General features: G+C 53.7%; 1 protein-coding gene across 2 annotated transcripts; it reads right to left on the reverse strand.

Annotated features, from left to right (window-relative positions):
• Window positions 1-1,986: 1,986 nt before the first annotated feature.
• On the reverse strand, window positions 1,987-23,899 carry LOC119104863 (protein split ends). Of its 2 annotated transcripts, XM_037228592.1 has the most exons (6): window positions 23,701-23,899; window positions 7,999-8,231; window positions 6,436-6,794; window positions 5,541-5,778; window positions 4,769-4,891; window positions 1,987-3,666 (listed from the first exon to the last, which is right to left on the reverse strand). In XM_037228592.1, the coding sequence occupies exons 1-6, from the start codon at window positions 23,734-23,736 to the stop codon at window positions 2,982-2,984; spliced, it is 1,674 nt and encodes a 557-aa protein (XP_037084487.1). In that variant the 5' UTR covers window positions 23,737-23,899; the 3' UTR covers window positions 1,987-2,981. The 2 variants fall into 2 exon arrangements, with proteins under 2 accessions (XP_037084487.1, XP_037084486.1); XM_037228591.1 differs by having other exon boundaries at window positions 5,541-6,794.
• Between the last annotated feature and the right edge of the window lie 4,021 nt (window positions 23,900-27,920).

Below are 27,920 nucleotides of genomic sequence, written 5' to 3' on the forward strand. Positions count from 1 at the left end.
CTGGGCGGAGGGTGGGCGGCGGTCACGGCGCGTGCGCAGTATCGGAGCGGGAGTAGTGAGGAGCGTACCGCTGTGAGGGGGACGCTGAGGCTCTGGCGCCACGGGGGAAGAGGCGACGCGCCGTGCGAACATCTCTACATACACACTGTGTTTTTTATACTTAAACTACAGACGCGCTGGGCCGATGTGCACGTGGAGAGCGCGCGACTCGACATCTATCCGGCGAAGGTGGGCCGCCTCGAGCGTCGGTGCCGTGACCTCAGGGGTCAGGAAGGACGCTGTCCAAGGCCGGGGTTGGGCCAAGGTCACGCATCGCCACCGGCTGCGGCGCCTCGGGCGTGTTGCTGTCCCACGCCGCCACGTGCCCGTGCGGCGGCGTGTTTGTGGTGCGTGCGCTCTTCCCGTGCGGCGTGCGGGGTCCGTGTCAGCGTTATTGCGGTGTTCGCGACGTCGTGGATGTGTGTAACGTGCGCGAGCTCCAGCTGGCGCGTAATCTGTGTGCTGTCGCCTACGTTGTGTGCGTGTGTGTGCGTGTGAGGGGCAGCGTGTAATCGTGCCGGCTCGCATACTAGCGGGCTGGGTTCTCGCAGGTCTTGATATGTACAGCGGATCGGTCCCGCCGCTGGATAGAGTGACAAAAGCAACATGTCGACGTCCGGTACTGTCAGGCTTTGCTGTGTTCGATGCGACGCGCCGTGCTTGCAATGCCCGGGTCACCGCGTTCGTCGCCGCGTACAAAATACATCCTTCGACTGAGTATTATGCTTGGCGGCCGTGGTTGAGAAACTGCGTGGCACTCGCCGTGAAGGGGGTTGTAAGGCCTGGGCCGCGGCGGAAATGGGCGATATATTTGTAGCGATGTGTGAACAACTGATGTTTCCGTACCCCTGGCTATAAGACGCCTTGGACGGCGCCTTTTCTAATTATTTGAGTTCGTCGCTGTCACACTTTGGAGGAGCCAGATTACTTGAGAATTGGTCGGCCCAGAATGAGTCAGTGGGTGGAATTGATGGCATGCAAATCTTTAACTGCATCCATCGCGTAAAAACGCAGGCATTTTTAATGGGAGGCTACAACAGTGAACCTGGTTTCGTGCCCGCATGAATCGCACGTTTGAAACCTTGAGACCTTGTCACTTTGAGACCTTGAGACCTTGAGACCTTGAAACTTCAGACCGTACGCTTCAGAGCACTCTCCTCCGGACGGCATTGTTCGACGCCTCCTCCGTCGAACGCCGGTGTTTCACGTCGCTACGGGTCAGGTTCACCGGCATCTGGTCATCAAGTAGGTTGCCCGGTTCAACCATTCTGTGTTATACTGTTTTTCATGATGAGCGTACTTGGCGTTTCCTGGGATGATTGAATGGGGGACACAGATTTTGCGCATGCAGTGTCAAGAAAATCGCGCCCGGCCAAGCTGTAAGCAAGTGCCTGATGTACTATGGAGCACTATTGCGCTTTTTGATCGCGCGATCGTGCTTGTTTGCTGAAAACACAGGCGCCTACCCCCGGTGGCTGCAAGGGTCGGACTTCGGGTGGCTTGGCCGCGCCCCTGGCTCGCAGCATCGTCCGTAAAGGGGTCACATTCAAGCAGTAATCTGCGATGGCCTGTTCACAACTGAAATGCTTGGGACCGATCCTCATGCTGAGCTCTGTGGGGACAGCCCAGTCGCAGACAGGGTTGGCCACCTGCGCAGATATAGAAAAACCGTCCTTGCCGTCCTTCATCACACCTCGCCAGCTCAGCTCACTGTATTGGAGCACTGCCCGGGGTACATACATGGCGTAAACACGAGATCACAGGGATGACGTCACACATAAACAAGTGCACATCTGGTGACGTCATCACAAAGCAGCTCCGGGCGACGTGGCGGCACTTTGATCGTCTCGCGCGGCTTCTGCTTCCAACGGCCGCAAGGATTTGGCTACCGCAGAGCCTCGTCGATCTGCCGCTTCCTAAGTCTGGGTCACCAGCGGCCTCAAGGGTTTGGCTACCGCAGGGCCTCATCAACCTGCCGCCCCCCAGGTCTGCTTCACCAGTCACTTGCTGGCTCATATTGTCCCTAGGATGACCTAGAGGACAGGGAACTACGCCCAGGGGTACGAGGAGGTAGACCCAGGGATGCAGGGGGCGCGGGAGCACAGACAGCGTGACGGACAGGCGCCGGCCCCATGCAGCACTTGGGCCTTCGATAACAGAGCTGCTTTGGCGAGAGAATGGACAGCGCTTCGGATTCCGACCCCGCGCGTTTGTTCCACACAGACTAGCGATGTCAATACTCACGCATTCATCGGACAGCGGATAATTAGTGATGACGAGAAACAGAGCACTCTGCATCTCGCACGCTGCCGGGCGGGGATACATTGTGAAGACAACTGGCCCAGGTGCCTTCGCGCAGTACGTGCGGCGGAAAGCGCATAGCGCGAGGCACTCTGGACAGGCCGACGCTACATCAGCCTGGCACATGTTTGGCATCTCTCCCCCGAAATCCGGGAGGAACCACTCGTCGGCGCACTGTCCACACACACTCGATTAAAAGTTGCGCGTGGTCGCAGCCGACGGCCAACGAAGCATCATTTGTGCCCGCCTTCCTACGACACAGCGCATTTTCGGTTCAGCTGACTGCTCGCCTGATTCTTCTGCTTGGATCACGTCATGGTCGTCGCGGCACGCCGGCACAGGGTGTGATCTGGTAGGCGTTATCATCACCTGGACCGTGCGATCGCCACGTGCACTTCACAAGCGTGCCATACTGCCGACGCACTCATTGTCTGGCTTTGGCGGAGGCATCGTCTAATGACTCGCGAGTATCGCACGACATAGCGTTCCCATGGGATTCCTCGCATTTGAGGGTTTGTCCATGATGGCAACCAATAGCCAGCCGTACCACTGTTCACACGTCGCTTCCGCTAGCGCCACCGCAACGCAGCACAGCCAAAACCCCAGTGTCACTTTCTGCCGGTAGATGTCGGCAGCGTCGCCTACCGGCTCACAGCGCGTCGTTGCCGGTGGTCGGGCGGCGTGTCTTGTGGTCCGCGTTGCCAGTTCCTGTGGTTCAGCACGGGCGCGTCCGAGGGCACGATGGGAACGCGCGGCGGCACCGGCTTCTCAGCCTCCGGCGGCACGATCACCGCCGGCCGCCGCCGGCTGGGCGCCCTCGGCCGAGCGACAGCAGGCGACGGGCGGTAGCCGTCGGGTGGGTCGGCCCGCTCCTTCTCTCTGCCCCTTCCCCTCTCTCGCTCCTGTTGCCTCTCTCTTCCCTTCTCCCGCTCACGCTGCCGTTCTCTTTCCATTTCCCTCTCCCTCTCCCTCTCCATCTCCATCTCCATCTCCATCTCCTGGTTCCTCTCCCTCTCCTTCCCTCGTTCTCGCTCTCTTTCCCTCACCCACTCATGCTCCCTGCCGAACTCCCCTGGTGGCGGCCGCGCAAAGCTGGGCTTCGGCGGTCGCTCAACAGATGGCAGCGCCGACGTCGGCCGCCGGCCGGCGTGGAACAGATGCGTGACTGGCAGGCACTTGCAGTCACAGTGCGACGGGAAGAGGAACTTGTCCATGTAGATGGTGTCGCAGCCGTTGCTGTCCCTGTCATAGACGGGCATGGTGCGCACAGTGTACTTTTGCGTACAGCGGCAGCCGGCGGCGCAGCGACCCTGAGACTGCTCCTCCCTGAAAACGAGCCAACGTTAGCGGGCAGGCAATCGGTGTCCAGGATTCCGAGCCAAAAAGTCTGCGGCCGATTCTCGCCACCCCAATAACCTAGGATGATGATTATTGTTCAATCAGAACAACTTATCAAAAATAAGCCATTCCGTAAGTGTCAAAATAGTTGGGCATTTTATCACAATAAGTTCTTATTTCCTTTAACGGAATGCTTCACATTTGAAGATTTTGAAATAAACATCAGATACGATGAAACAAGCTCACTTGTTATCATTGTTATACCTTTAAGTGGAAAAGACTGCTCTAGACCACACAATATCTCTGTTTAGTAAGTATGCTCCTAAATGTGCCACTGTTTGATTGCGTAATCTCACCTTGCACAACGTTGATTGAGAGCCAATTGACCGCCGTTATGTATGGAAATTATATTGACGAACACCAGATATGAATGACTCGACCAGCATATTTTTATTTGTATTGACCACCGTATGGCTTATGAAATGGCAGGATTTGAATTACCTCATTATGACGTCATTAATGTCAAGGTGACCTTCAAATACCCTCCCAAATTACTCTCCTACATCTCTGCTGCCTTTAAGTTTAAGAACCAGATGGTCTTAGGTCTTAAAAAGGGTATGGCCATGAGCTGTACCTAGAGGTCAATATGCTTATTTCAGTTCAAAACTCCATACAAATGTATATATATATATATATATATATATATATATATATATATATATATATATATATATATATATATATATATATACTAACAACAACTTGTTATAAGTAGTGAAAACAAACACAGGGGTCGCGTCCCCATGATAACAACATAACGTCTCTAACTTTTGCCGTTAATATCATTGTCTTGGATACCAGCCGAACTACAATCGAAGTGCGCTGATCCAAAGCCTTTGTGAAACCCGGGATACGTAAGCAGCTGTCCTGCATCCGTCCCCCAGTTTTCTGCAAGCTTCAATCTGCCATGCATCCCCCATTTGTAGAATCGTGCTTGCACTTTAGCTAAACGGCCGAATGCCCCAGCTCACACCGCGTGAAGCTCGCCCAAACCTAGCCGAACACCCCCGGCTCGCCAGGGGATACTCACACACAATGCTCCATGTGGATGAAGGTCTCGTAGTTGGGCATGTTGATGAGGGTCTTCCACTCGTATCGAGTGTTCCTGGCGAAGAATGGGGAGCGTACTTCCTCCCGGTAGCTGCAGGCCGACCTGCCAGGCACAAGGTCACAAGGGGTCAGTCAAGAGGTCAACAGATGCAACGACTCGGCGAACACCCTGATCCCAATCCGTCTCCGCTAAACATGCGATCTCTGTTCTCAATTCCATTACCGCAAAACACTTGCCATTACATTTGTATTTGCAAAACGTTTTTTGCAAACGAAAATCGTGACAAACAGACAGAAACCGTTAGGTCATTCCGAAGACTCGTCAGATACGACGCATGGCAGACCGTAACGGTTAATCGTAAAGCGACAATTCATCAATGAGTACCGCAGGAATGACAGGTGTCAAAAATTGCTCCTTGCTTGTCAACGTATAAAAAATTAAACTCAAAAGATGCTTTTCCGGAAGAATAGCTGGTACTTTCCGCGGTTTTTGTCCGTTCATTTAGTCGTTATATATAAGTTCATTGACCTGATGTAGCTAACAATCAAGACCCTATGCTAACTAATACCGCACAAGGTAATTGTCATGCACGTCCACACCTATTCATCGGGAGGTGCATCACCCGGGAACGAGCACCACATAGTCATTTCGGTGCATGTGGCAGTCCCGCATAGCCAAAACATTTCATTCCTGGGCGCTGCACCCTGCCAGTAGCTCACAACCCTCCTCCCCGACCGAATCGTTCACTTACTCTGTGTACGGATCTGGCGTCGGTGTCGGCGTCGTTGTCGGCGTCGGCATGGACGGCCGCGGCGGAAACGAGGTTGTCTGCCGCACAGTCTCCCAGGCGGTGACCTTGGTAACGTTCGCTTCACCGTGCTGCCGGTAGGTGTCAGTGACGTACACCAGCTCGGTGAAGCCGTCCAGCTCCGGCTCCCAGGTGGTTGGCCGCGGCGGCGGTGTTCGGCGGGTGGTCACGCGCTGTCGCGCTGGAAACGTCGACGTCCTGCGGTTAAACTCGACTATGCTCGGCGGGCGTGCCACCAGTCTCTCGGCGGGGGGCAGGACCGGCGCCGGCGATCTCTTAATGGGCCGCGTGGAAGCGAGGCTGTCGGAGTCGGCGGTCGGCGCGTCGGTGAACGTCGGAGTCGTCGGATCGTGCGTCGACTGTCTCGTCGGTTGGTAGTAGCTCACTTCGGAGGGTAGGTTCTGTGTGTTCGTTTCCGTGTCAGAAGGGCTCTTGGTGGTCAGTGTCGACGGCTTTAAGGTCGTGGGCCCGACGATAAGGCCGTTACGTGAGGTCGTCGGCCCTTCCGAGCCTGCGGTCGGCGTTGGGGTCGCTTCCGTAATTGAATCTACCTTCTCAAAAGCCTTTCTAAACTCCAGTATGTCTTTGAGGGCCTCTTTTGTCACGATTTCACTGGAATGGTCGGTGAAGAACGAAACCAGGATGGCCATATCCTCCTCCTCACTGGCATTTATCTCCGGGCTCTTTGAGACACCCTCGCTCAACCCAACGCCACTGCCCTCTACAGATTCGTCGATCAACGTCAGGTCCGTCATGTCGCCGATAGATGTCGTGTCGGTCGCCAGCACCTCTTCGTCCACGAGATCATCGAGGCCGTCTCCGGATGCCTCCCAATTACCTGGCGGCGGCCCGATGTCCTTCTTCTCCCGCACATTCTCCGTGGCGACGGCGACGGCGGAGCGCCCGCGCCGTCTCCGCAGACTGTTCGACACGCCGCCGCTCGAGTCTCCTGGCGGGAAGCCCGGCGCCGCCGCTCCGTCGGCCAGGTCAGAGGTCACTCGCGGCGTGCTCGGGGCAGTGCCGCTGTCCGCGCGAAGGGTGCTCTCTTCTGCGGCGCCGTTCCCACGCGGGGAGTTCGGTGCGGAGGCGCTGCCCCTGGGCGGGGTCTTTGCGCCTGAGGCGGGCCTTGACCGACTGGCGAGCGCCCGCTTCTTTGCCTGACTGCTGGATCTGCGCAGGTAGTTGTCGATCGCCTCCCTGCCAACGGAAAACAACGGGAGCTCAGATATGGAAGCTTGTGCACTATTCATTAACATTGTGACGTGACAGCTGTGGTCCGTAGCAAAGGTTTCGGCGGTGGTCCCAACTGATGTGCTGGACAACTACATACACACAAATAAACAGCTCAATAAAGCTGAAACCAAGCAATGCAAAACACTTCAGTAAATTAATCGCATGTCAACATGTCTAGAAGACAGCCGATTGTCTTCCGCGTGCTATTAACCACCATGCGGTGCTCAGTAACTACGGCGAGAACAAATAGGAAGATGTGTACCACCTTCAGCACCTGATAACCATGAGCATCTTTGACATACTTAAATAATGGACACGAATGGTTCTATAACTAGGCGGCATTCAGATTAAATACCGTAATACGACCCATAAAGTATATGCAACTATTTACAAACGACATCAAACCGATTATGCTGGTTCGGAAACTGCCTTCGCGCTTCAGTGTGTTAGGGAAAAGTGGGGCTTCCCAAGTCAGTTTAAACAACGCGAAGCAGCGAATTAATGTGTATTGCCTGCAGACATGCATCGGAACCACAAAATGGATCCGGCCAAGATTCTAACCCTGTTATTAAAGCAGCCCATGAGACCCTGCATCTAGTTTAGGGATCTTGCCGCATGTCTGGGGCCACAGCATTATCGAAATGGGCGCAACACTGTTTGACGTCAAGCTAATGCTCTCCCACTACATATGCTGGCACACTGAGGATGTTTGGACGCTTGACTAATTGGTTCACTGAACCAACCAGCCAAGCTCCAGTTCATTGAACCGTTGGCTTGTGACTAGCTAAGCAATTGCATCCGTTTCAGAACTGCCTATCAGCCTGGCGCATATATCGATCCTCTCCGAGGAAAACCCTCCGCTCCCTCACGTGTTTTGTCCTGTTACTGATGAATGCCCCCTTCATAAGCATTTTTCAGCGTGGCTTGAGCACCCCCCGAGCACCGTCCCCGGTAAAACACCCGGGCAACAGAACAAGGGCAAACTCCGACTCCAAGTAGCTGCATCATCGGGGCTTTGCGGCGCGCCCGGCAGCCGAGGCTGTGCGACATCGCCTGCCTCTCACTCTGCCAAGAACGGCGGCCACGGCGGGAAATGTGACCGAGCATCTCTAGCTCCCCCGCCGTTCGGTTCAGTCACTACGCTGCCACAGCCTGGACCGAGACTCACCACGGGTAATCCGCGCCAGGTTCGTCGCAGAGCGCGGCGGAACTGGCGCTGCTCGCCTGCCGGCAGCTGCTGGGGAGCTGGGGCTTCCAGCGGGGGCTGCCGAGGCTCTTCCCGCCTCGGTTCGTCGGACCGCAGGTCAGGCTCTGGCTTAGGCTCAGGCCCTGGCTCTGGGTCTCGCTCTGGCTCTGGCTTTGGCCCTGGCCCTGGCTCTGGCCCTCCGTCGTCTGCAGCACCTGCGGAAATGAAGGCGGACGTGTCAGTGAATAAGAAATACTAATGCAGACGTGCTTGAGTGTACTTGAGATGTGTGTGCAGACGTGCATGAGCGTCCCTGAGACGTGTGTGCAGAGGTGCTTGAGCGTCCTTGAGATGTGTGTGCAGACGTGCTTGAGCGTACTGGAGGTGTGTGTGCAGACGTGCTGGAGTGCACTTAAGACGCGTGAGCAGACGGGCTTGGAATACGGGTCAGACGTGTCAGACGTGCTTGAGCTTCACAACTGGGTTTCTGGCTGATATTTGTGAGTCGAGGTGTACCGGTGAACCCTAAAAGCGCGCCTCAAAAAACCCAAAAGCTCCGTCTGCTGCGCCATTGGATCCATGGATGGGGGGGGGGGGGGAGAAAATGGGCAGGAGACCTCCAGAGACCGTGGAAGGAGCCAATTTCGGGAACAATATTCGCATGTTATTCTCAAAGGTTTTTACAGTGTTATTTTAGAAATCGGAAGTTTTCCAATGCCCGCTCCCAAACGGACTTCGCTCCCTCCCAAAATCTTGCGCTGGCTCCGCCCGTGCGCACAAGTCAGCATCAGCGACCGCTGACGTCACCGTCCACTGACATCAGCGGCCTCTGACGTCACCTCTCGCTGACATCAGCATGCGTCTTGCACGCTGATGGCGCAAGGGACAGGTTGGCCGGGAGAAAGTGGGGAGGGGGTTTCCAGCTGACCCGGAACCCGCCGGGGGTCAGGATCCGGGCGTCCTCTCACTTTCGGTAGCATCCGTGATTGCGCGCGCGGTGACGGCAGTTCGGGATGACCATACAGCACGGTCGGGTTCGCTGGCGGATGGGAGTTGTCGGAAAATTCTTCAGATTTTGGAGAGAAACCACTAGATCCAGCGGATGAGGCGGAGGGTCCACTTCATGCAATGCTTCATTGAGCTTAGATACATCGCCAATCAGAAAAGAAGGTATGAATAGAATGCGTCAGACGTGAGATCTATACCGTTAGTGCAGGAATCAGATGTGACTTTGCAATATGTAAGTACCCAAACCATTGTTCACCCGGCTACTTAACCATACATGCCTTGAGGCCAGGCCCGGGCGCCCACCTTGCCCCGTGATTGAGTACACACCACGTGAGGGCCGCTCTGGCGCCGCCCGCGATCGCCCAGGGCTCAATCGGTGACCTGCGCTCTAAAAGAGCACGTGTGACCCTCTTCAGGCGCCGGAAGTGAGTCTCGGGTCAGCGCCAGGTCAGGTCATGTGACAGCGGCACAGGCACGCTATGCCGCCCCCCCCCCCCCCCCCCCCCCCAATGTCGGGGCCGCAGCGCCCAGAGGCCCCAACATTGGGGCCTTCGGCGTTCGACTGTATTTCTTTTCCACTGAAAGCGAATGTAGCTACGCAACTTACGGGCACCGAAGGATATGGTCGGGGCGCAGGCGTGTCACAAGCCGAGTGAAGGTCTCCTGTAGGCGTCATGCTGCACGTGCGATCTGTCTAATCCGGTGAAGTCCCGTTAAATAATCACAGCCCAGTAGCTTTGCGCCATTTTAACAGGCACAACGTGGCGCCAAACTGAAACATTCTTGAATTAATGCTGCTCGTAACGCTGTTCCAATTAATACGTTCACAATAATTACATTCATAAGGCAGTGCAAGTTAGCCAAAAAGTCCAAGCATGTTTTAACATAACACACGTTCAGTGACATTGAGTGATCACTTGGCAATGACTGTAACACAGCCGTCGCCGCTGGTAAGAGCTCGGCGGCGACGCTGGTGGCACTACGTACGCTGCACGGAAAGTGGTGAAGATGCTAGCTGGCGAATATGCTAGCCGGTGAGCCGCATAGGTTGGTGCCGCGCAAAAACGTGGATAATTCGTGGATAATCCCGTGGAAGTCCCGTGAATAGTCCCGCGGTCACATTTCCATGCATGATCACTTGGATAATCCCATGGATAATCCCATGGATAATCGTGTGGATAATCCAGAGCACAATCTCATGGACAATGTCATGTATAAGCTCATGATATTCTCATGGATCGTCCATTGGAAAACCTGGTAATGATAGCTCCGTGGACAACCTCGGAGATAATCCCGTGTATACTCATATGGATAATCCTGTTGATAATCCCATCGCGCAATGGCCACCGGGCACAATGACGCCTAGGTGATCGGCGGCGTTTTCGTGACGTGTCAAAATGCAGGCAGGACAGCCTGGCAAACGGAGATAGTGTGCAATGTGCGCCTAGAGTGTTCTTCTGGTCACTACGAAATCGAGCGGCACAAATGTCGATTTTACTACAGCAGAGTAGAATAATTCCGCAAAAGCAAAACAGCCATTCGTTGCCATATTACCCATGCAGCTAACCATGGCAATAGCGAGGCATTCCTAATCTTTGCAAGGTCTCTTGTGCAAGGCCCAGCCTTCTGACAAAATCCTCGTGATAAGCACTAGGGATCCTAGCGTTGGTCCTCAGAGACTGCTAGGAGGACAGTGGTGAGCAGACCACTGTCTGCTAACATGTAGTGAGACAGCTACCCCCTCCACTTCGTCCGTATATAACAGTCAGAGTCGTGCAGGGGTGGGGGGTGGGGGGAGAGGCAGAAAGAGACCCGTTAAGGCTGGTTTTCCTTCGTTCATTATGAAACGCGGAAACAATAAGAGGGCTCTGAGGAAAGTGCAGTGTGCTTCGTGGAAACTGCGGGCTTGACAAGCCCACTGCTCTAGGTTGCGGATTGTGGCCTATAAACCGAGAGCGGGGAGAACTCTTCTTCTTCGCCGTCTCCACTTCCTCTTTCTCGTCTTCTTCACAGGAAGAAGACGAGAGTCTGGAGGGCTAATGTGGTAATATGCGATCGAGAACACCTTCAGCTGCTGGCGTTCGATGAACAAAACAATTGCGAAATCTGTAACATGACGTTTGAAGTCGCCAAAAATGGAAATTACCGCTAAAATGATCTCACAAGGCCCACGCCGAAACACTTCCCACTCCATGCCCCAACTCGTGACCGGAAACCAATGTTTCATTGCACGGCGGTTTTATTGCGCATTCTATGTCACAGCAAGACAACATCATTTGTGCGCAGCTCAGGAAAGCAGACTTGAACTACGCTCGAACGGCTTTGCCATAGCGAACCGTAAGCCAACCAAAGCCATAGCGGACGGTTATAATGTGTGCGTTCCTGCCAGACGCATGCTACGTTCGCACTCATCAAATATAAAGGCAGCAATGCACAGATGTGTACGCCAATCGGTATGCTTCAAGATGGAAGTCACGAGACAACGGAGGCGAACGGAAGCAAAATTCTACTATGCCGGCCATCGCTGTAACTCTGCACGCAACGAAGTTCAAGTTCCGAAACTCTGACGCCGCGTGTTCACGCACCCCATGATATCACCAGTCAGAGGATAGCAGACCAGTCTGCTAATACCAGCCAAAGGACGGCGACCGGTCCGTGCCGCACACTGTGGTGGATAATCCCATCGTGGGTAATCCCACCGTGGATCATCCCACTGCGGATAACGCCACCGTGGATCATCTCACTGTGGATAATCCCATCGTGGATAATGTCATCGTGGATCACCCCACTGCGGATAACGCCACCGTGGATAATCCCACTGTGGATAATCCCATCGTGGATAATTTCACCGTGGATCACCCCACTGCGGATGACGCCACCGTGGATCATCCCACTACGGATAATCTCATTGTGGATAATCCCACCGTGGATCATCCCACTGCGGAAATCCCTTTGTGGATAATCCCACCATGGATAATCCAGTCTTGGATTGTCCCACAAGTAAGCCGAGAACGGACACCAGCCAGCGGTGGAGGCGCGGTCCAGCAGCAGCGCCAGGGGAGGACGGTGGCCTCCTCAACCATCACGCAGCTTCCCATTCGCCGCCTAACCCGGTTAATCCGCCCCAGCCTGACCTCCACAGTGCACCGCCGGCCGGGCGGCTGCATGTCGGCAAGTGATTTGGCGGGAGTCGTGAGAGAAAACTCCCGCCAAAACGGCTGCTGCCGTTGCAGGCGTTCGATGCCGCGTGCAGGGGAGCCAGTATGGTAACGTGGTGTTGCAGGCTGTTTCAGCAGTGAGCTTGTGACGCAAATGAAGCTAAAACAAAGCACTGGAAAGATGCTGTCCCTCAACTGTCTGCTAGAATACTTGACAAATGTCTGTACATGTGGCGGATATTGCAATATCTTGTTATTCGATTATTTGTATGTTGATATGTGATGAGCAGCAAGCTGTCTTATTCTCAAGTCCCAAAGGAAAACAAGGATAAAGGAAGTCGTTAAAAAAATGGCAGGTGAAGCTGAAGGGGGATAATATGTGTTTCAATGCACCGACATTTGTAATACCATGGCACGAGACTATGACAGATTATGCGCCAGATGATGACATCTAAAGGACTTAAAATAAAGCGGGCTTAAACTGTGTCGACGTGTTCATCCACATGACACAAACCGAAGTGCAAAGAACGCCCCCCCCCCCCCCCCCCCCCCCCAGCTTCGGAGGATCCAGTAGCATGTTCTGGTGATAAAGTCTTTCCAACTCCCCTAAACGGGCCGGCGACAGCCACGGTGTGAGAAACGTCCCAAATATGAGCCGAGGCTCAGCTGTTTGTTTGGTGCCCGTAACCACGGCAACCAGTTTGCGAAGCCGCGAGGCCAAATGGCCGCCCTTGCCACCGGTTTATTGTTAGCTCGTCGCTTGCGGCAGTCGGCGTGCTAGATTGTGAGGCTGAATGACATGGGCTGCTGGCTAAGTCGCTGCTCTCACATCCGACAATCCTGAAATGGTGTTTACGAACGCCGATGCCACGCGGGCGTCGATAAAACCGCAAACTTTCGTGCTTGGAGTATCATCGTGGAGTCCTATCCGTACCTAGTATTGTTAGCTACTTCGTCTGTTAATTAGTGCTGCCCGATCACGAGCACGATCACGATCACGATTTTCACGATCTACGCAATCTGCTCAATTAACTGAAGTATCGTAATAAAGAAATATGTCACTACCATACATGCATACAGAGAGAGAGTGAGTGAGAGAGAGAGAGAGAGAGAGAGAGAGAGAGAGAGAGAGAGAGAGAGAGAGAGAGAGAGAGAGAGAGAAGGGAGAGAGAGAGAGAGAGAGGAGAGAGAGAGAGATCTATGCATATATATTATTGCATTTATATTATAAATATATATTCTAGATATATATTATATTTATTTATATATCCCTTAGTCGGTTGAGGCGTGAGACATGTCGCTTTCCTTGGATGCTTTCCTCCGGTCTGCCAGGTGACCGGAGCTCCGCCGTCGTGGGCCCGCAGACGGCACTCCCCCAATGCCAGGGACTTCCCCATCGCTCTCTCCCCACCGGGCCCACTGTTACGCTATTTGCCCCGCAGCCGCATTCCAGAGGAACATTTCACCCGCCTGGTCTGGACCGCGGCTTTAAAGGTAAAAGCCTAGGGATCGCCATGGACAAACCGCGGTGTAAATACCCTTTTCGGGGGCGCCAGGTGCGGGTCCAGGGTCGGAAAGCAGGGGCGGCGGTGGACCATTCACCCATGGCTGGCGGAGTCTCGCCCACAGATGGCAGCAACGACCGGAGCACCTGGACGTGCTCGCCGGTGATACATGTTTGCCGTGGCTAATATGCATAGTTGGTGGAAGGATGCCAGCTCGAGACGCCGCCCTATCATGTATCCTACATCCGCCGCTGGCGAGGAGCTCACGGGCACTTCTCACGCAGGGGAATAACAACATTCCACGGGAGCACTTACACCTGCGCGCTTCCACAACTGCGTACCCGCTCCCCCCCCCCCCCCCCCCCCCCGCCCTCCAGCGCGAAACCCAACCGTGGCGCAGACCGGCCGGCTTTGTTCCCAGTCAGCTGGCGAATCAGCCGGGGCACCTCCAGTCGGGAGAGATTCCGTGCGGCGATACGGAAGGCCGCCGCCTGGGCTGCCCCGTTCTGGGCTCGCCCGGAGCAGCGGTCGCCGGCACCAGCAGGTAAACTGGTCATGAGCGTCCCACTGAACCCAGCGCGGTGACCACAGGCGACAGCGATGCGCAGCAGGCGGGACCTGACGCGCCGCAGCATCTCAGGAGGTATGGTGGTCAACATTGCAGAAGGTGATGGTGCTAAGTGTTGCGCACAGTCGGTTGCACCGATGTACAGAGGCTTCAGTCCTTCTTTGTGAGATGAAACGAAGGCTATGACCTCTGACCAGCACTTCCTCGTTGTGAAAGATTTGCTGCTCTGGTTTAGAGCAATCGCTATTGCTCGGAAGCACGCTTTGTTTACAACTGCTGAGATGCAGCTGCGCCTGATTCGTGCGATATTGGTAGCCAAGATTGGTAGCCAACGCCTGACCACTGGTGATATTGGTAACAACCTCAATTCCTTTAAACGGAGCGTTCCACATTTTTGTGCGGTTTTGAACTGAAACAGCCATCTTGAAGACCTTTCGGTGTTGTTCACAATCCTGCCCTTCTTACGATCTAAGCTGCTCGAGTTTCTGAGCTACACGCCCACCAAAAAGGGGAAAGATATATCAGAGAGAGCATTTCAAAGTCACCTTGGCATCCATGACGTCATGAGAACGCCATTCAAATCCTGCCAGTCCCACATAAAACGGCCATCAACTGGCTCTCAATCAACGCTGTGCAAGGTGCGATAATCAAACCATGACGCATTGAGGGGCATTTTTACTCAACAGGGAACTGTCCTGTCTAAGCAGTCTTTTCTACTTAAAAAGTATACCAAAGTTACATGTAAGCTTGTTTCTGATGCTTGCTTCAATGTCATCAAAGGTGAATACGCCCTTTAATCTATCATGTTTTCATGCGGGGATGATCGTGCTGGCACTCCTGACATTGATAATGATGGCATGTCTGGCTATTCCTGGCAGGCGCCTCCATCCAAGAACAGCGACTGCCATTTCATAGAACTGAGCGAAAAGCCAAATGCGCTACCGCCGCCGCACGAGCACCAGCGTAACCGACCAAAAACACCTCTGGCGCTGATCGGACGTCACCAACAAAAGACAACACGTGCACCACGTGCCAGGGGCATCACGTGCCACGTGTACCTCCGCCAACCAGGGGCAGCACTCGTACCACGTGCCAGAGGCATCACGTGCCACGTGCACCACCACCAACCAGAGCACCACGTGCACCACCACCAACCATGGGCACCACGTGCACCACCACCAACCAGAGAAACACGTGCACCACCACCAACCATGGGCACCACGTACACCACCACCAACCATGGGCACCACGTGCGCTGACTACCGCCGCGCCGGCGTATTCGGGCCGCGCGGAAGGAACGAACGTCCTATTACCCACGCCCATGCCCGCCCGCCGGCCGGCCCGCGAGTCGGCGCGCCGCCGCCCTAGATCACAAGAGAAAGCGCTGTACTGTGACTTGACACGCTTCGCTGTCGCCGTCGATTCCGGCGCTTACGTGCGTAGGTGGCCGGAAAACAGCTCGGTTATCGAGCCGGCGCGGCGCGACAGACGGCTGCGGAGCGTCGGCGAGCTGCGGTCACGAGGTGTGACGGCGCCCTGAGGCGTGACGTCAGCTTCGTGAGCTGTTCATGAAGCGTAGACGGACTTGATTGGATTTAATTTTCGTAAGCATAGGTCGTGGGGGTGGGTGAGGGAACGGTCTGCCAAAGTTTTTTGTGGATAAGGTGACACCTTTGGCTTAAGACACTGCATGTAAACAAAAAGCCTAAAATCTCAACATTTTCAAACTTTAAGGCCGGGTCGCGTGCTGCTACAGAATTAGAATTGGCGGCGATGCCACTTTCGGAAGATTATTTTGGGTAAGATCACATCACATAAAAGCCAGCACTAGGATTCTATCTCAATGAGCTCTGCAAGCGCCCAAAGGCTTTATGACCTCACGCAAACCGAGCGGGACCGCAAAAATTGGGTGTCATGGTTCTTCAACACTGGGAAAATTATCATCATCATCGCACGTTGCGTCACGTTCGTAATCACATCATAGCGTGGACGAGGATGTTCCAAGGAGAGACACAGCGGCCACGGCGCGCCCTGAGGCATTGCATACTGGGCGATCTCGCAGGAATTCGGTTCAAATTCGCGGGCGTTCGAAGAAAACTTAACAGCCAGCCAACACCCACGCGCCTTGAGAAAAATTCTTGCCACGAGCCTGGTGGTAGGCGCCTTGAACAACGCGCGGGGTCGCAGTCTTCCACCCCGACTTCATCTCCACAGGAACGACCGGAGGAGAAAGTGGCCGGTGGATCCCGACTTCATCTCCACAGGAGCCACCGGAGGAGACCGCGGCCGGCGAATCCCGACGTCATCCCCACACGAGCCACCAGAGGAGACCAGGGCCGGCGAATCCCGACTTCATCTTCCGCAGGAACCACCGGAGGAGACCACGCCGGCGGATCTCGACTTCATCTCCACAGGAGCCACCGGAGGAGACCGCGGCCGGCGAACCCGACGTCATCCCCACACGGAGCCACCAGAGGAGACCAACGGCCGGCGAATCCCGACTTCATCTCCACAGGAGCCGCCGGAGGAGACCAAGACCGGCGGATCCCGACTTCATCTCCACAGGAGCCGCCGGAGGAGACCAAGACCGGCGGATCCCGACTTCATCTCCACAGGAGCCGCCGGAGGAGACCAAGGCCGGCGAATCGCGACTTCATCTCCACAGGAGCCGCCGGAGGGGACCAAGGCCGGCGTATCCCGACTTCATCTCCACAGGAGCCGCCGGAGGGGACCAAGGCCGGCGAATCGCGACTTCATCTCCACAGGAGCCGCCGGAGGGGACCAAGGCCGGCGTATCCCGACTTCATCTCCACAGGAGCCGCCGGAGGGGACCAAGGCCGGCGAATCCGACTTCATCTCCACAGGAGCCGCCGGAGGGGACCAAGGCCGGCGTATCCCGACTTCATCTCCACAGGAGCCGCCGGAGGGGACCAAGGCCGGCGAATCCCGACTTCATCTCCACAGGAGCCGCCGGAGGAGACCAAGACCGGCGGATCCCGACTTCATCTCCACAGGAGCCGCCGGAGGAGACCAAGACCGGCGGATCCCGACTTCATCTCCACAGGAGCCGCCGGAGGAGACCCGGCCGGCGACCCGACTTCATCTCCACGGGAGCCGCCGGAGGAGACCAAGGCCGGCGTATCCCGACTTCATCTCCACAGGAGCCGCCGGAGGAGACCGCGGCCGGCGTATCCCGACTTCATCTCCACAGGAGCCGCCGGAGGAGACCGCGGCCGGCGTATCCCGACTTCATCTCCACAGGAGCCGCCGGAGGAGACCAAGACCGGCGGATCCCGACTTCATCTCCACAGGAGCCGCCGGAGGAGACCGCGGCCGGCGGTATCCCGACTTCATCTCCACAGGAGCCGCCGGAGGAGACCAAGGACCGGCGGAGAGTTATCGCGAGGCGACCTGGATCTCGATTTCTCCCGTTGGAGCGCGCTACAGCCCCGCCGTGGAGGGTACCTCTCGAGTGGCCGGGGCTGGGATGAGGGCTTTAGCCAGTCACGCTCAGCCTCAGTCTCAGTCTCAGGCAGTCACGCTCAGTCAACGTCGGCCAGCCATCATGAGTGACCCGCCAGTCCGTCCGCAAGTGCCCAAGCTGGCATCGTTGACCGTAAAAATTCTGAGGGTTCTGCTAAATCTTAATGAAAATGTGCACCCCAAGCTGAGTGGCTACGACCATTGTAGGCCTCTGTTTCAAACAGGACATGTTGGCTTCTCTCCAAATGACTCACGATCCATACTGCAAACCGTCCATATGACGTCGATGCGCCAATAATGTCGCGTATCGATGTCGCCGGCAGCTCTGTCGAGTCGAGCAGTGTCCGTTCACGCTCTCGAATACCCACTCTAAATCACTCTGCTACAAAGCTATATTCAAAGATTGCCATAATCTGACATGCTTCTCCCCATCATTCGTTAAGAAACCGTGATTTTATCTCAATAGAGGTCAACGACACAGACGCCATGATCAAGCCATTTCGAAAGGGCATGAGGCGGTTTTCTTATCTGAACGTGCTAGTTGCTTTTAATGGTGCATCTGCCCCAGACCTCCGCGCGGAGTCCGACGTCCGTCGCAACGAAACCTTACGGGTGCACCAGCAACGGATCCATGCACACCATCCCTCCCGTCGGAGAGAACCGCGATATAAACGCCAGGACGTGCGGCGTGGGAACAAGCCGGTGTGCGAACGGTCCAGGGCCGATGGGGCGACGCCCGCGCGGATTATGGGCCATCGACCTTCATCGGAAGACCTGTTCAGCCGCGGGAAGGCTCTGGCTGGGGTTGCGGTCACCTCAGCGAGGTGCGCCTGGATTGTGGTGCCCGCTGTCCCGCCCCGGACTCCGTTCACGCAAGCGCACGGTTGGTGCTGGAAGTGGGATGGTTGTCCTGCCCGGAATGTCTCACGGCGTTTGATAAATCAGGTCAAAACTGGCCCCGTTCCACGTTGTGAGGCACTGGGCCTACCGTCACCAATAACCAAAAACCAATAATTGGTCGATTTGCGACCAGACGTGTTAATTTTTGGTGCGATCATCGACGACCAGTTACAATGGTTACTTGTGTGTGTGGCAGTGACGCGTCTCGGGTCTTGGTGCGATCGTGGATGAAAATTCGCCATGGCATGCGTGATAGTTTTATGGAACGGCAGGTTGTCAGCTAAGTTTGATCGTTCATCCTTCACAACCATCATAAGCACATCATGCGTTGGACAATGTTAGTGCTGTTCTTCTAGTCTGGTGCGTGCGAGAACTCGACCACTGAAAAACATTTTACTAGGAAAGCCGCCCTATTGAGCGTGGAAACAAGTTCAGGTACAGCGAGTTTTAGTTTGCCGCATTTTAACGTATTTTTCTTGTATTTCTAGTTTATTTTAGACATATATAGATGCACTTAGATATTGAGAAGAAGAGAGAGAGAGAGAGAGAGAGAGAGAGAGAGAGAGAGAGAGAGAGAGGAGAGAGAGAGAGAGAGAGAGAGAGAGAGAGAGAGAGAGAGAGAAGAGAGAGAGAGAGAGAGAGAGAGAGAGAGAGAGAGAGAGAGAGAGAGAGAGAGAGAGAGAGAGAGAGAGAGAGAGAGAGAGAGATATATATATATATATATATGTATATATACATATGTGCATGTATACATATATACATACTGCAGATATTTCAACGCACATCACGTCACAGGATCATCTGGAGCAGCCTTGACCCGAGCCATGTGCGTCTTAATTCGTGGTCGTACCATCAAGCTACCCTCGGCGGTCATAAAACACCACCACTCTGCCCCTCTGCGCATGTTTTGCCCGCTTTCTTCCACCCTGCAGAGACTCGAAAACACGTGGCATTGTGTTTGCGACCTCCCTGCAGTGCGTGGGAGGAATAAATTTGCATAATATATACCACAAACCACCAGGACGAACGTCGTGGTGTAGACGGTTCAGACGTGTGGGGGGGGGGGGGGGCGAGGGGGATTTCCGGTGTGCTCCAGGCAGGTGATCGTCAGCGGTCGATGCCGTGTGGTCGGTCGATGCCGTGTGGTCGGTCGATGCCGGTCGGCCGATACCTTTGGGGTGAGAGGCCGAACTGATGAGGTCGAACCAAGTCCGAACTGAGGTCGAACCGAGGCCGAACTGTGGCCAAACTGAGGATTTTGGAGCGCCAAGCCACCGCAACACTATGATCATCGCAGGGTGGTAAGGGGATCACTCGAATGCTCCCTCCCCTCCCCCTCCTCCCCCCCCCCCCCCAGCGGTGACGTCCGGGCGCCATCCACAGCGGTCTTGGAGCGGCTCTTCAGGGTAAGAGCGCTTCGACCGGTAGGTCTGGGGTTCGAGGCCTCATCGATCCGCTCTGTTTTAAGACCAGCAATATGTCTAAGGCAAATACTCATAGGCAATGAAAGGCTGGTGATCGGCACACACTCTACGCGGCAAACACCCTTGACGAAAACCTCCCTTACATCAAGTCAAATAGTGGAGTTTCACAAAAAAAGAAAACACCATGCGCCCGTTTGTTGCATCGTACTAACCATGTAAACCTCTGGTATCTACAGTACATTACCGTTGTGTAATAAGCGATGAACTGCACTTTTTTATTGAGACGCTCGAGTAACTCGCGAATGTGTACAGGGGAAAAACTGAGCTGATATAATGTCACTTTGCGAAAGGAGCCACAAAGGCCATGACCACAACAAGCGGCAAGACCTCTGTGCAGCCAGAGGCTATGCCAAGGCCCCAATACCTCTGCTGACCTAATCTGCCGCTGTATTCGCCCTTTCACCCGCCGCGTTAGTGCCGTATTGCGGGCTCGTGCAGGTGGTCTTGTGGCCGGCGGCCCCAGCTGAGTCCATAGCTGGGTTTAGATGACGTCAGCAGTGGCTGGTGGGAGTCGCAAATGTCCTCTAGTCGCGTGAGCATGGATCAGGCCTCGTCGGGGGTGCGCAGCCGACCTCCTGACCTTTTCGAGGTCGCCGTTCTATTTACTATGTCGTTGATCTTCACTGATCTGAGACATGTTTGCTTGATGCGGGCAAGAGCGGGAACGCCGGCGGGTCAGTGTTTCCAAGCGCGCAAGAGCGCTCTCATGTTCTCGATGCGGCATTCTCAGGTCCTTTGTTATCACTAATTCTCCAATGTCTGCATACTTGTCGACTGCTGCTGTGAGTCCGCTATGAATTTCCGGTTAATAAATTAGATGTGCTGTAGAAATGAGGTATTCGAATGAGAACGATGTTGTCTGTCGCCAACCAGTTGCGAACAGCCTTTCAAAAATCTTTTGAACGAAATAAAATTTTCGAGGTGATGAACATCGTCATGCACCATGCCTGTGTTTATCGTTTGTAAATTACTATGATGCATATTGTTCACATGAATGATTGTGATGCCCATTGTTAACCTAAAGCGTTATCATGGATATAGTTTATATAAATTTGTAACCAACCAGCTATCAGCCCCTCTCCATGAATGATCTTAAGTCAAAGCAGACCACACAGAATAAAGAAGGCAAGATGCTGTTATTGGACAGCACTTTCAAATAGAAATTCTATATAACTTACAATGTCATATTTATGCCCTAAGGTATGACATGATCTATTTTTGGTGTTCCCCGCGCTACTTGTGAAATTTAAAAGCCTGGGAACATTACAAAACGACCAAATCGAGCAATGATAGTCAGTGTATATGATTCAGCCTAAGTTAAGACGTTTTACTTCGGTCTTGTTTTATGACGACACGTTTCAAACATCTATCAATTGTCACAATCCATGACAGCGATTACACACGGTAAGTGCGTCCCTGCATACCCACCAATAATCATGACCTCTCACGATAAATGTCAACTCACATCATAGCCATAATCAACTGACTCGCCCCATTCCCAATCTCGTAAAGCCACAACGTCACCCCAATCAATGACGCTATCCTTGAGTGCCACCCCGCAACAAACACTGTTCAGCCGCTGCTGGGTGGACTCCATGGAGGTCTAGGGCGAGGCACGCAAGACGATGGGACCAACCGACACCCCTCCGATCTGTGCCGTTGACATCCTTTACTAGTGCGGATGGTATGCGTCGTTGATTGGCCCTGTGCCAGTGCAATCAGAGAGCAGTAGTTGCCTGGCATTAGCTGGGACCACGTTCAACCGACTTTAATACTATTTTATGGACGCTTAACGTTTGTCATGTGTTACCTTTTACGCTTGTTTTCCAGTGCTTAGCAGGGAATGCTGGAATCCGCTCTTATAGAATTGCTGGTGTTAACGTGAGGTTCTGGTGTAAAGGAAGGGTTCCGTTGTTAATGCAGGGTTCTGGAGTTAACGAAGGGTTCTTTGTGTTAACGTAGGGTTCTTTGTGTCGCTGGGGTCAGGGAGGAGGGGACACACTTGGTTACCCGTAAACAGGGTTTGAAAAAAATGTGTCTTGAATTGGGAACTGGGGCTAATAATGGGATTTGGAAATAGTAATTGGGTTACGAATGGTCATCTCAAGTCAACTCTCCCCGTGCCTTACCGTGCATTCATGTTGAGCTTTAACGAATGCATCCTCCTCCCTGTCCCACCCTTCTGAGTAGAAACGGGCAGCCCATGTGTTATTTTCCAACAGACGACTGCTTCTAGCCAATGAACCCTTTCAATATGTTGGCACTTTTATCAGACGCGAGTGGCTATAACTGGATAAAAGAAAACAAGCAAGCAACGTTTAGAAGCCTTGCGCAGAAATGCTTGAAAACGGAGAAAGCCATCAAGACGATTTGCAAAAAGCGGTCAAAAGTGACCTGGGAAGAGCCCACCACTTCTACCGCGCTCCTGGGACACCTTGGGGCTTGGTACAACCATCCGGTGCCCTCTTGACCAGTTAAGCACGCTCGTAGACCACCCACATCACTGACCAAACAAAGCACGCTGTGATGACAACGCGCCGCAAGTCCGGCCGCACCCTCATGAAGCCCGGCTGACTCACGCAGCTAGATAAGGCTTCGCTTCACCGAGTACATGCCAACTCACCAATCACCAAGCGGCTGGTGCATGTCATCTCATCAGTCACCAATCGGCTGCTGCAGGCTGCATGAAAGCCGAAGCGACCCGAGAACGTTACGGGAGGCGGTGCGAAAGTTTCTGCACAAGACGTGCGGGGCTCTCAAATCGGGGACACGCGTATATTGTGCGGCATGATGTAGGTGTGACTGTCAATATTTGAGAACCCCGTGCGGCGTTGGCCCAGCTACAACGTTTGCTTTTAGCGCTAGCCGTGTCGATCTGGAAGGATCCAGAATGATGACAGGACCTTGGATCCAGGATCGTGGGCGCCGTGGGTCATGGGTGCCGCGGGTCATGGGCGTCGTGGGTCATAGGCGCCGTGGGTCGTGGGAGTAGTGGGTCGTGAGCGCCGTAGGTTGTGGGCGCCCTCTGCACTCAGTGTTCCACTGTGGATCACCCGGCATTGCTGCCAGATATGAATTAGGGATATGCTACCAAGTGCTAGCAGATCAACATAGGCCATTCAGGCATGATATTTTGGCTTGTAATTACCGGGCGCTTGTTCGATCATGAACAATGGCTGATGATGTCATATTTCAGTGCCGGGGCAGTAGACTCACAGATCTTGTCTTGGCACCACTCATGTCAAGACAGAAATACGCACGTAATGAGGGTTGGAGATTTAGAGTCCTCTGACATTTCACCAGGGTATAAGGATGCGCCGCAACACGCAGAATACCATGAGACCCGTGTTACGCGGTCATACGATCCCTGAATTGCTGCTGACCGTTGCCTGGCAACACGTGATGTGAACTCAGAGAGACGTTTGTCGCGCGTGCTCGTCGACGTAACACAGTCGCCCAGTAGACGACCAGCGTGGGGACAGGACTGCCGCAGTTACTCAGCCGAAGTCGTCACCAGGTCAACACAATGCCCTCGTCAACGCACCGCAGTTCCAATAACGGTCCCGTCGTCAACTCACCGTCGTTGCAAAGAGCAGGAAGCAAAACGGTTTCATTCTGGGGACCGGTTGGCCGGGCAGGAGAGACAGTCTTCTGCTCCCTCGCGCAGAAATCACAAATCGGCGCAAGTCCTCGCGTCTCTCCTCATAGCGCCGCGTCACCACAGCGCGGCCGTTCTGCGCAACGGAGGAGCCCTGTCACAAGCGCCACGCGCCTCGCTCGCCGAGGCACTGCCAGTTGTGAGGAAAGTGGAACTCGCCGTAGATGTGGGTCACGGTGGTGGTAGGGTCGCCCGTGCCCGGCGGCACAGCATGGCATGGAGCGGCCGCCCGCCGCCGCCCGACGACCAGCGCCGGCTGGTGAAAGTGAACCCCGGACACAGAGGCCCCTGCACAGCTGCTCAGGTGTTCCGGCGAATAGTCCCAACAAGCTGCTGTGTGTGAGGGGGGGGGGGGGAGAGGGGCAGGGCCAGAGGCTCCCGCGGGTGAGTGTCGAGGCGCGCGGTTTAGCCGTGCCCGGCGGGTTCTGCTGGATTTTCGTGTGAGACTCAAGCTAACGTTGGATTGCGCGGTCCGCAATCGTCCTAACAAATGTCAGGTAGTTGTTTAGCAGTTATCTGAATTATGGGAGCTCCAAATACGGCGACCATTTTGCTTCCCTGACTTAACTGGCGCCTTGTCCGCTTGGGAGCCGTCACTCGTACCTGAGGTAGGGAAATGAAAACGTTAAATCTAATCCACAGCAGAACATTTTAGAGAGATTGGAACTCTAAAGAAAGCTGGGTCCATTCATGTCTACATGATAAGTTGTGTTTCCAAAAGATTTCTAGACCGTAACAAGCTACAAACATGGGCAATTTCTGTGTCTCGTTTTCCGCCGTAAGGCTGTCTAAATTAAAAGACCAACAGGTATTACTGTCCCCACACCCACGGAGTCCGTGTTGACGCCAAAGCCTTGGAGAATTATCGAGGTGTATAAATAAAATTCTGAAAACCGGGATGCCAAATGAAATAGGCGTGTGCGATCCACTTGCTGCAGTTCGTACTTCTCTGTAGGCGCCAATCATTTGAAATAAGATCGAATCCAGTCAACTCAAGTTTGTTCAACGAAGCACTGTGCAGGTTTGCATTGCCGCAACCGCAACGTTACACAATGCATTGTGACACCAATTCTACTCCTCGTATGGTACACAGGACGTACGTCATTGCCCAGTGCTATCGGTAGGGTGCAGCCAGGGGGTGGGAGATGACCCCTCCTGAAGTTAAAACTCGGCGTCATCGACCATCGGCTGTTGCCTCGCCCCAAGCTATGGCGACAGCTTCGAGCTTCGGACGAGGTGGCTTAGGCCACGGCTTCCGCAGGGCCACTGGCACGTGCTTGCATCACCTCATCACCGGGGAGGGGGGAAGGGGGGGGGGCTTCAGTGGGTCATTTGGCCAACCTGGCAAACAATGACGCAATTTCAGGAAGTCTGCTCCACAGATGACGACGCCAAAACGAAACGCAGGGCCGCTTTGTGAACGGCTGAACGGTGCGGCTACGAATGCCCATAGTGGCCCCTGGGTTCGCGTGCACCCATTTAATCCTATCAAATTGGTTATATATATATATATATATATATATATATATATATATATATATATATGTGTGTGTGTGTGTGTGTGTGTGTGTGTGTGTGTAAATCTCTGCACAAACAATTGTCAACACTAAAGGTGGAGGATCGGCACTTTCAAAGAACTGGATTGGGGACGCGCAATGTTGTTCCACGCGATACAACTAACCGCCCACACCAGCCACGTTTGATTGGGGTTTCAGATGAAAAAAGAGTCATGTCCGCCCCCCCCCCCCCCAAATAAAATATTGCATGAGCCCCTGGGACGGTATAAATGGAGGAAAATATTGCTTTGGAAGGATCGTGTCTATCCAAAAATGAAATCTGTAAGCATGCAAAACTTTAGATGACTGACCGGCACAGGGTGTATGACTTCATTTGTACCGTCGTTTTTAATAATATTTGGACAAAAGGCTGGATGGAGCAGTCTCAGACATTTTGAAAATCTGATGTTTACATAATTATCCCCTTCCCCGCCACGCCATCCGGCCTGAGAGTGGCGAGGTATTGCCCGAATGTTTGACGTTTATTTTCCATGACGTTGTGCTAAATTGCAATAGTAACACATGGATCCGTAGCCACACTGAAAAACTTATTTACGTGTGGTTGTAAACGATATGTTTCAACCAGACATTGATATCCGGATTCCTTATAACTTTTCTTTGCCCTCTTCTTCGACTGCCACTTCTGCGCCAGCAAAGGTTGGAACTCGGCAGTCCAGTGCTAACAGGTTTTTTTGCAGCAAGGTCGCCGGGCACACAGCAATCGTCATCATGCACGCGCTGCTTAGCAATGAGATCATGATCGGAGTTGCTGAGAGCGGAAATGGCGTACTAGTCGCGAGAGCAGAACATTTCCAAAGCGGAAGAAGCGTACTGATCGCGATAGTCGAACAGTTCAAGAGCGGAAGGGGTGTACTGATTGTAAAAGCAGAACATTTCCAGAGCGGAAGGAGTGTACTGATCGCGATCGTCGAACATTTCCAGAGCGGAGGGAGTGTACTGATCGCAAAAGCAGAACATTTCAAGCGCGGAAGGAGTGTACTGGTCGCGATCGTCGACACCAAGAACGGAAGGAGTGTACTGATTGCGATCGTCGAACCCTTCAAGAGCGGAAGGAGAGTACTGATCGCAAAAGCAGAACACCTCAAGAGCGGACAGACCCGCCGCGGCGTCGACGGGAGTTAAGCCACGACGTGGCGACGGCAAGACCTGACGTAGAGACGGGAGGCCCCCGTCGGAGTTTATTCACTTCAGCTTACCACACAACTCGCCTCCAGCATGTTGGGCAGAGGGGTTTTTGTCGGTGTTTAAGTGCGGCCAGACTCCATCACAACGCGCGCCCTCTGCAGGGTCAGCGCTGCCACGGATAATGAATCACAGCCTCGTAACCGACCACCAGATGGCAGCATGGTGTCCGTGAAGAGACGGGCTGGCGTTGGTAGAACGCGCGCCTGCTCGCAGACCGTCCCCATGAAGAGGCTTCCACTCCTCCTGCCATCTATCAGCGGGGTTTTGAATCACACCACGTGATCGCAGTGTTAAACAGAACTTTGACCGCATGCCCACCATCTCCAAGGCGATCATCATTACCAGTGGTTTTGTATGGCTAGGGATAGCCTGAAGGAAATCAGGGTTGATAAGACTGTCGGACCTGACCAGATGTATGGTAGAGTGCTGAATGAGTGCGGTAGTGCTTAAGCTTGTTCTCTTTTGTTAATACTGAACAAGTCCCTGAGTTTCTCAGAAATACCCGAGCAGTGGCGCAATGCCAATGCGATCCCAATATTTAAGAAGTGAGCAAAAAAGTGTCAGCAAATACAGTTCTATTAGTCTTTACTCACTCGCATGCATGATCTTAGAGAAATTAATTACGGCTAGCTGTCAGTCACACTTAGATACGGATCACTTGCTGAATAGTAGTTAGCACGGGTAGGGCTTTGCGCATTTCATTCGGTTGGCCGAAGCCATGAGCCTTGTCCATTCTTGGGACACATACTTTGACAAATTTTGTTTACTTTACTTTGCGATCATAATTTCGACTTGATATAAGATAAAAGCTCCTTTCACTACCGGTATTTCGGTATCATGAACTCAAAGTTCTTGCGTTGGGTTAACGACCTGCGACATAGCTGGGGGCACTGATTAAACGAAGCTGAAGTGATTAGCAATGAGCGCATTAGGAGCACTCAACATTTCGAGCTGTCCTTATCATGAAGAGCCCATCTCTTGAGAATGGGCACAGAACAGCAGATGGACGTTTGTATTTACTAGTAATGTTTTTTCCCAGTACATCGATTTTGCATCCTGTTTTGGTTCAAAAACGGATCATTTCCTGGAGAAGAACCGGCCACTATCTGGCCACAGCACCTGTCTGCTAAAGTGAACACTGCACGTGCGCACAAATGGTGCCGCTTCGAGGCCCCTTCAGGAGGCTACAGGGAAGGCGCTATTTCAAGAGGCTGTTCGCACTTTTTGCCTGACGATATTAAATTGGCAGGGCTGTCGACAAATCCTGATCAGGTGAACCAGATTCAGCTTGACTTAAATGAACTAGTGAACTGGAGTTTTCCGTGGCAGATGTCATTCAATTATGATAGGTGTAAGGTGATGCATCTGGAGGATGCAC

This window comes from Pollicipes pollicipes, unplaced genomic scaffold (assembly GCF_011947565.3).
Source record: "Pollicipes pollicipes isolate AB1234 unplaced genomic scaffold, Ppol_2.1 Scaffold_6052;HRSCAF=7182_pilon_pilon_pilon, whole genome shotgun sequence".
In the NCBI taxonomy this organism is placed as follows: domain Eukaryota; kingdom Metazoa; phylum Arthropoda; class Thecostraca; order Pollicipedomorpha; family Pollicipedidae; genus Pollicipes; species Pollicipes pollicipes.

Excerpts from the sequence above, each read along its gene's own strand:
- LOC119104863 (XM_037228591.1), bottom strand. The coding sequence starts at position 23,736 with ATGAAACCGTTTTGCTTCCTGCTCTTTGCAACGACG. Across the intron at positions 4,892-5,540 it reads ACGCCAGATCCGTACACAGA|GTCGGCCTGCAGCTACCGGG; the intron begins GTAAGTGAACGA and ends TGTGCCTGGCAG. Across the intron at positions 3,667-4,768 it reads ATCCACATGGAGCATTGTGT|GGAGGAGCAGTCTCAGGGTC; the intron begins GTGAGTATCCCC and ends GCTCGTTTTCAG.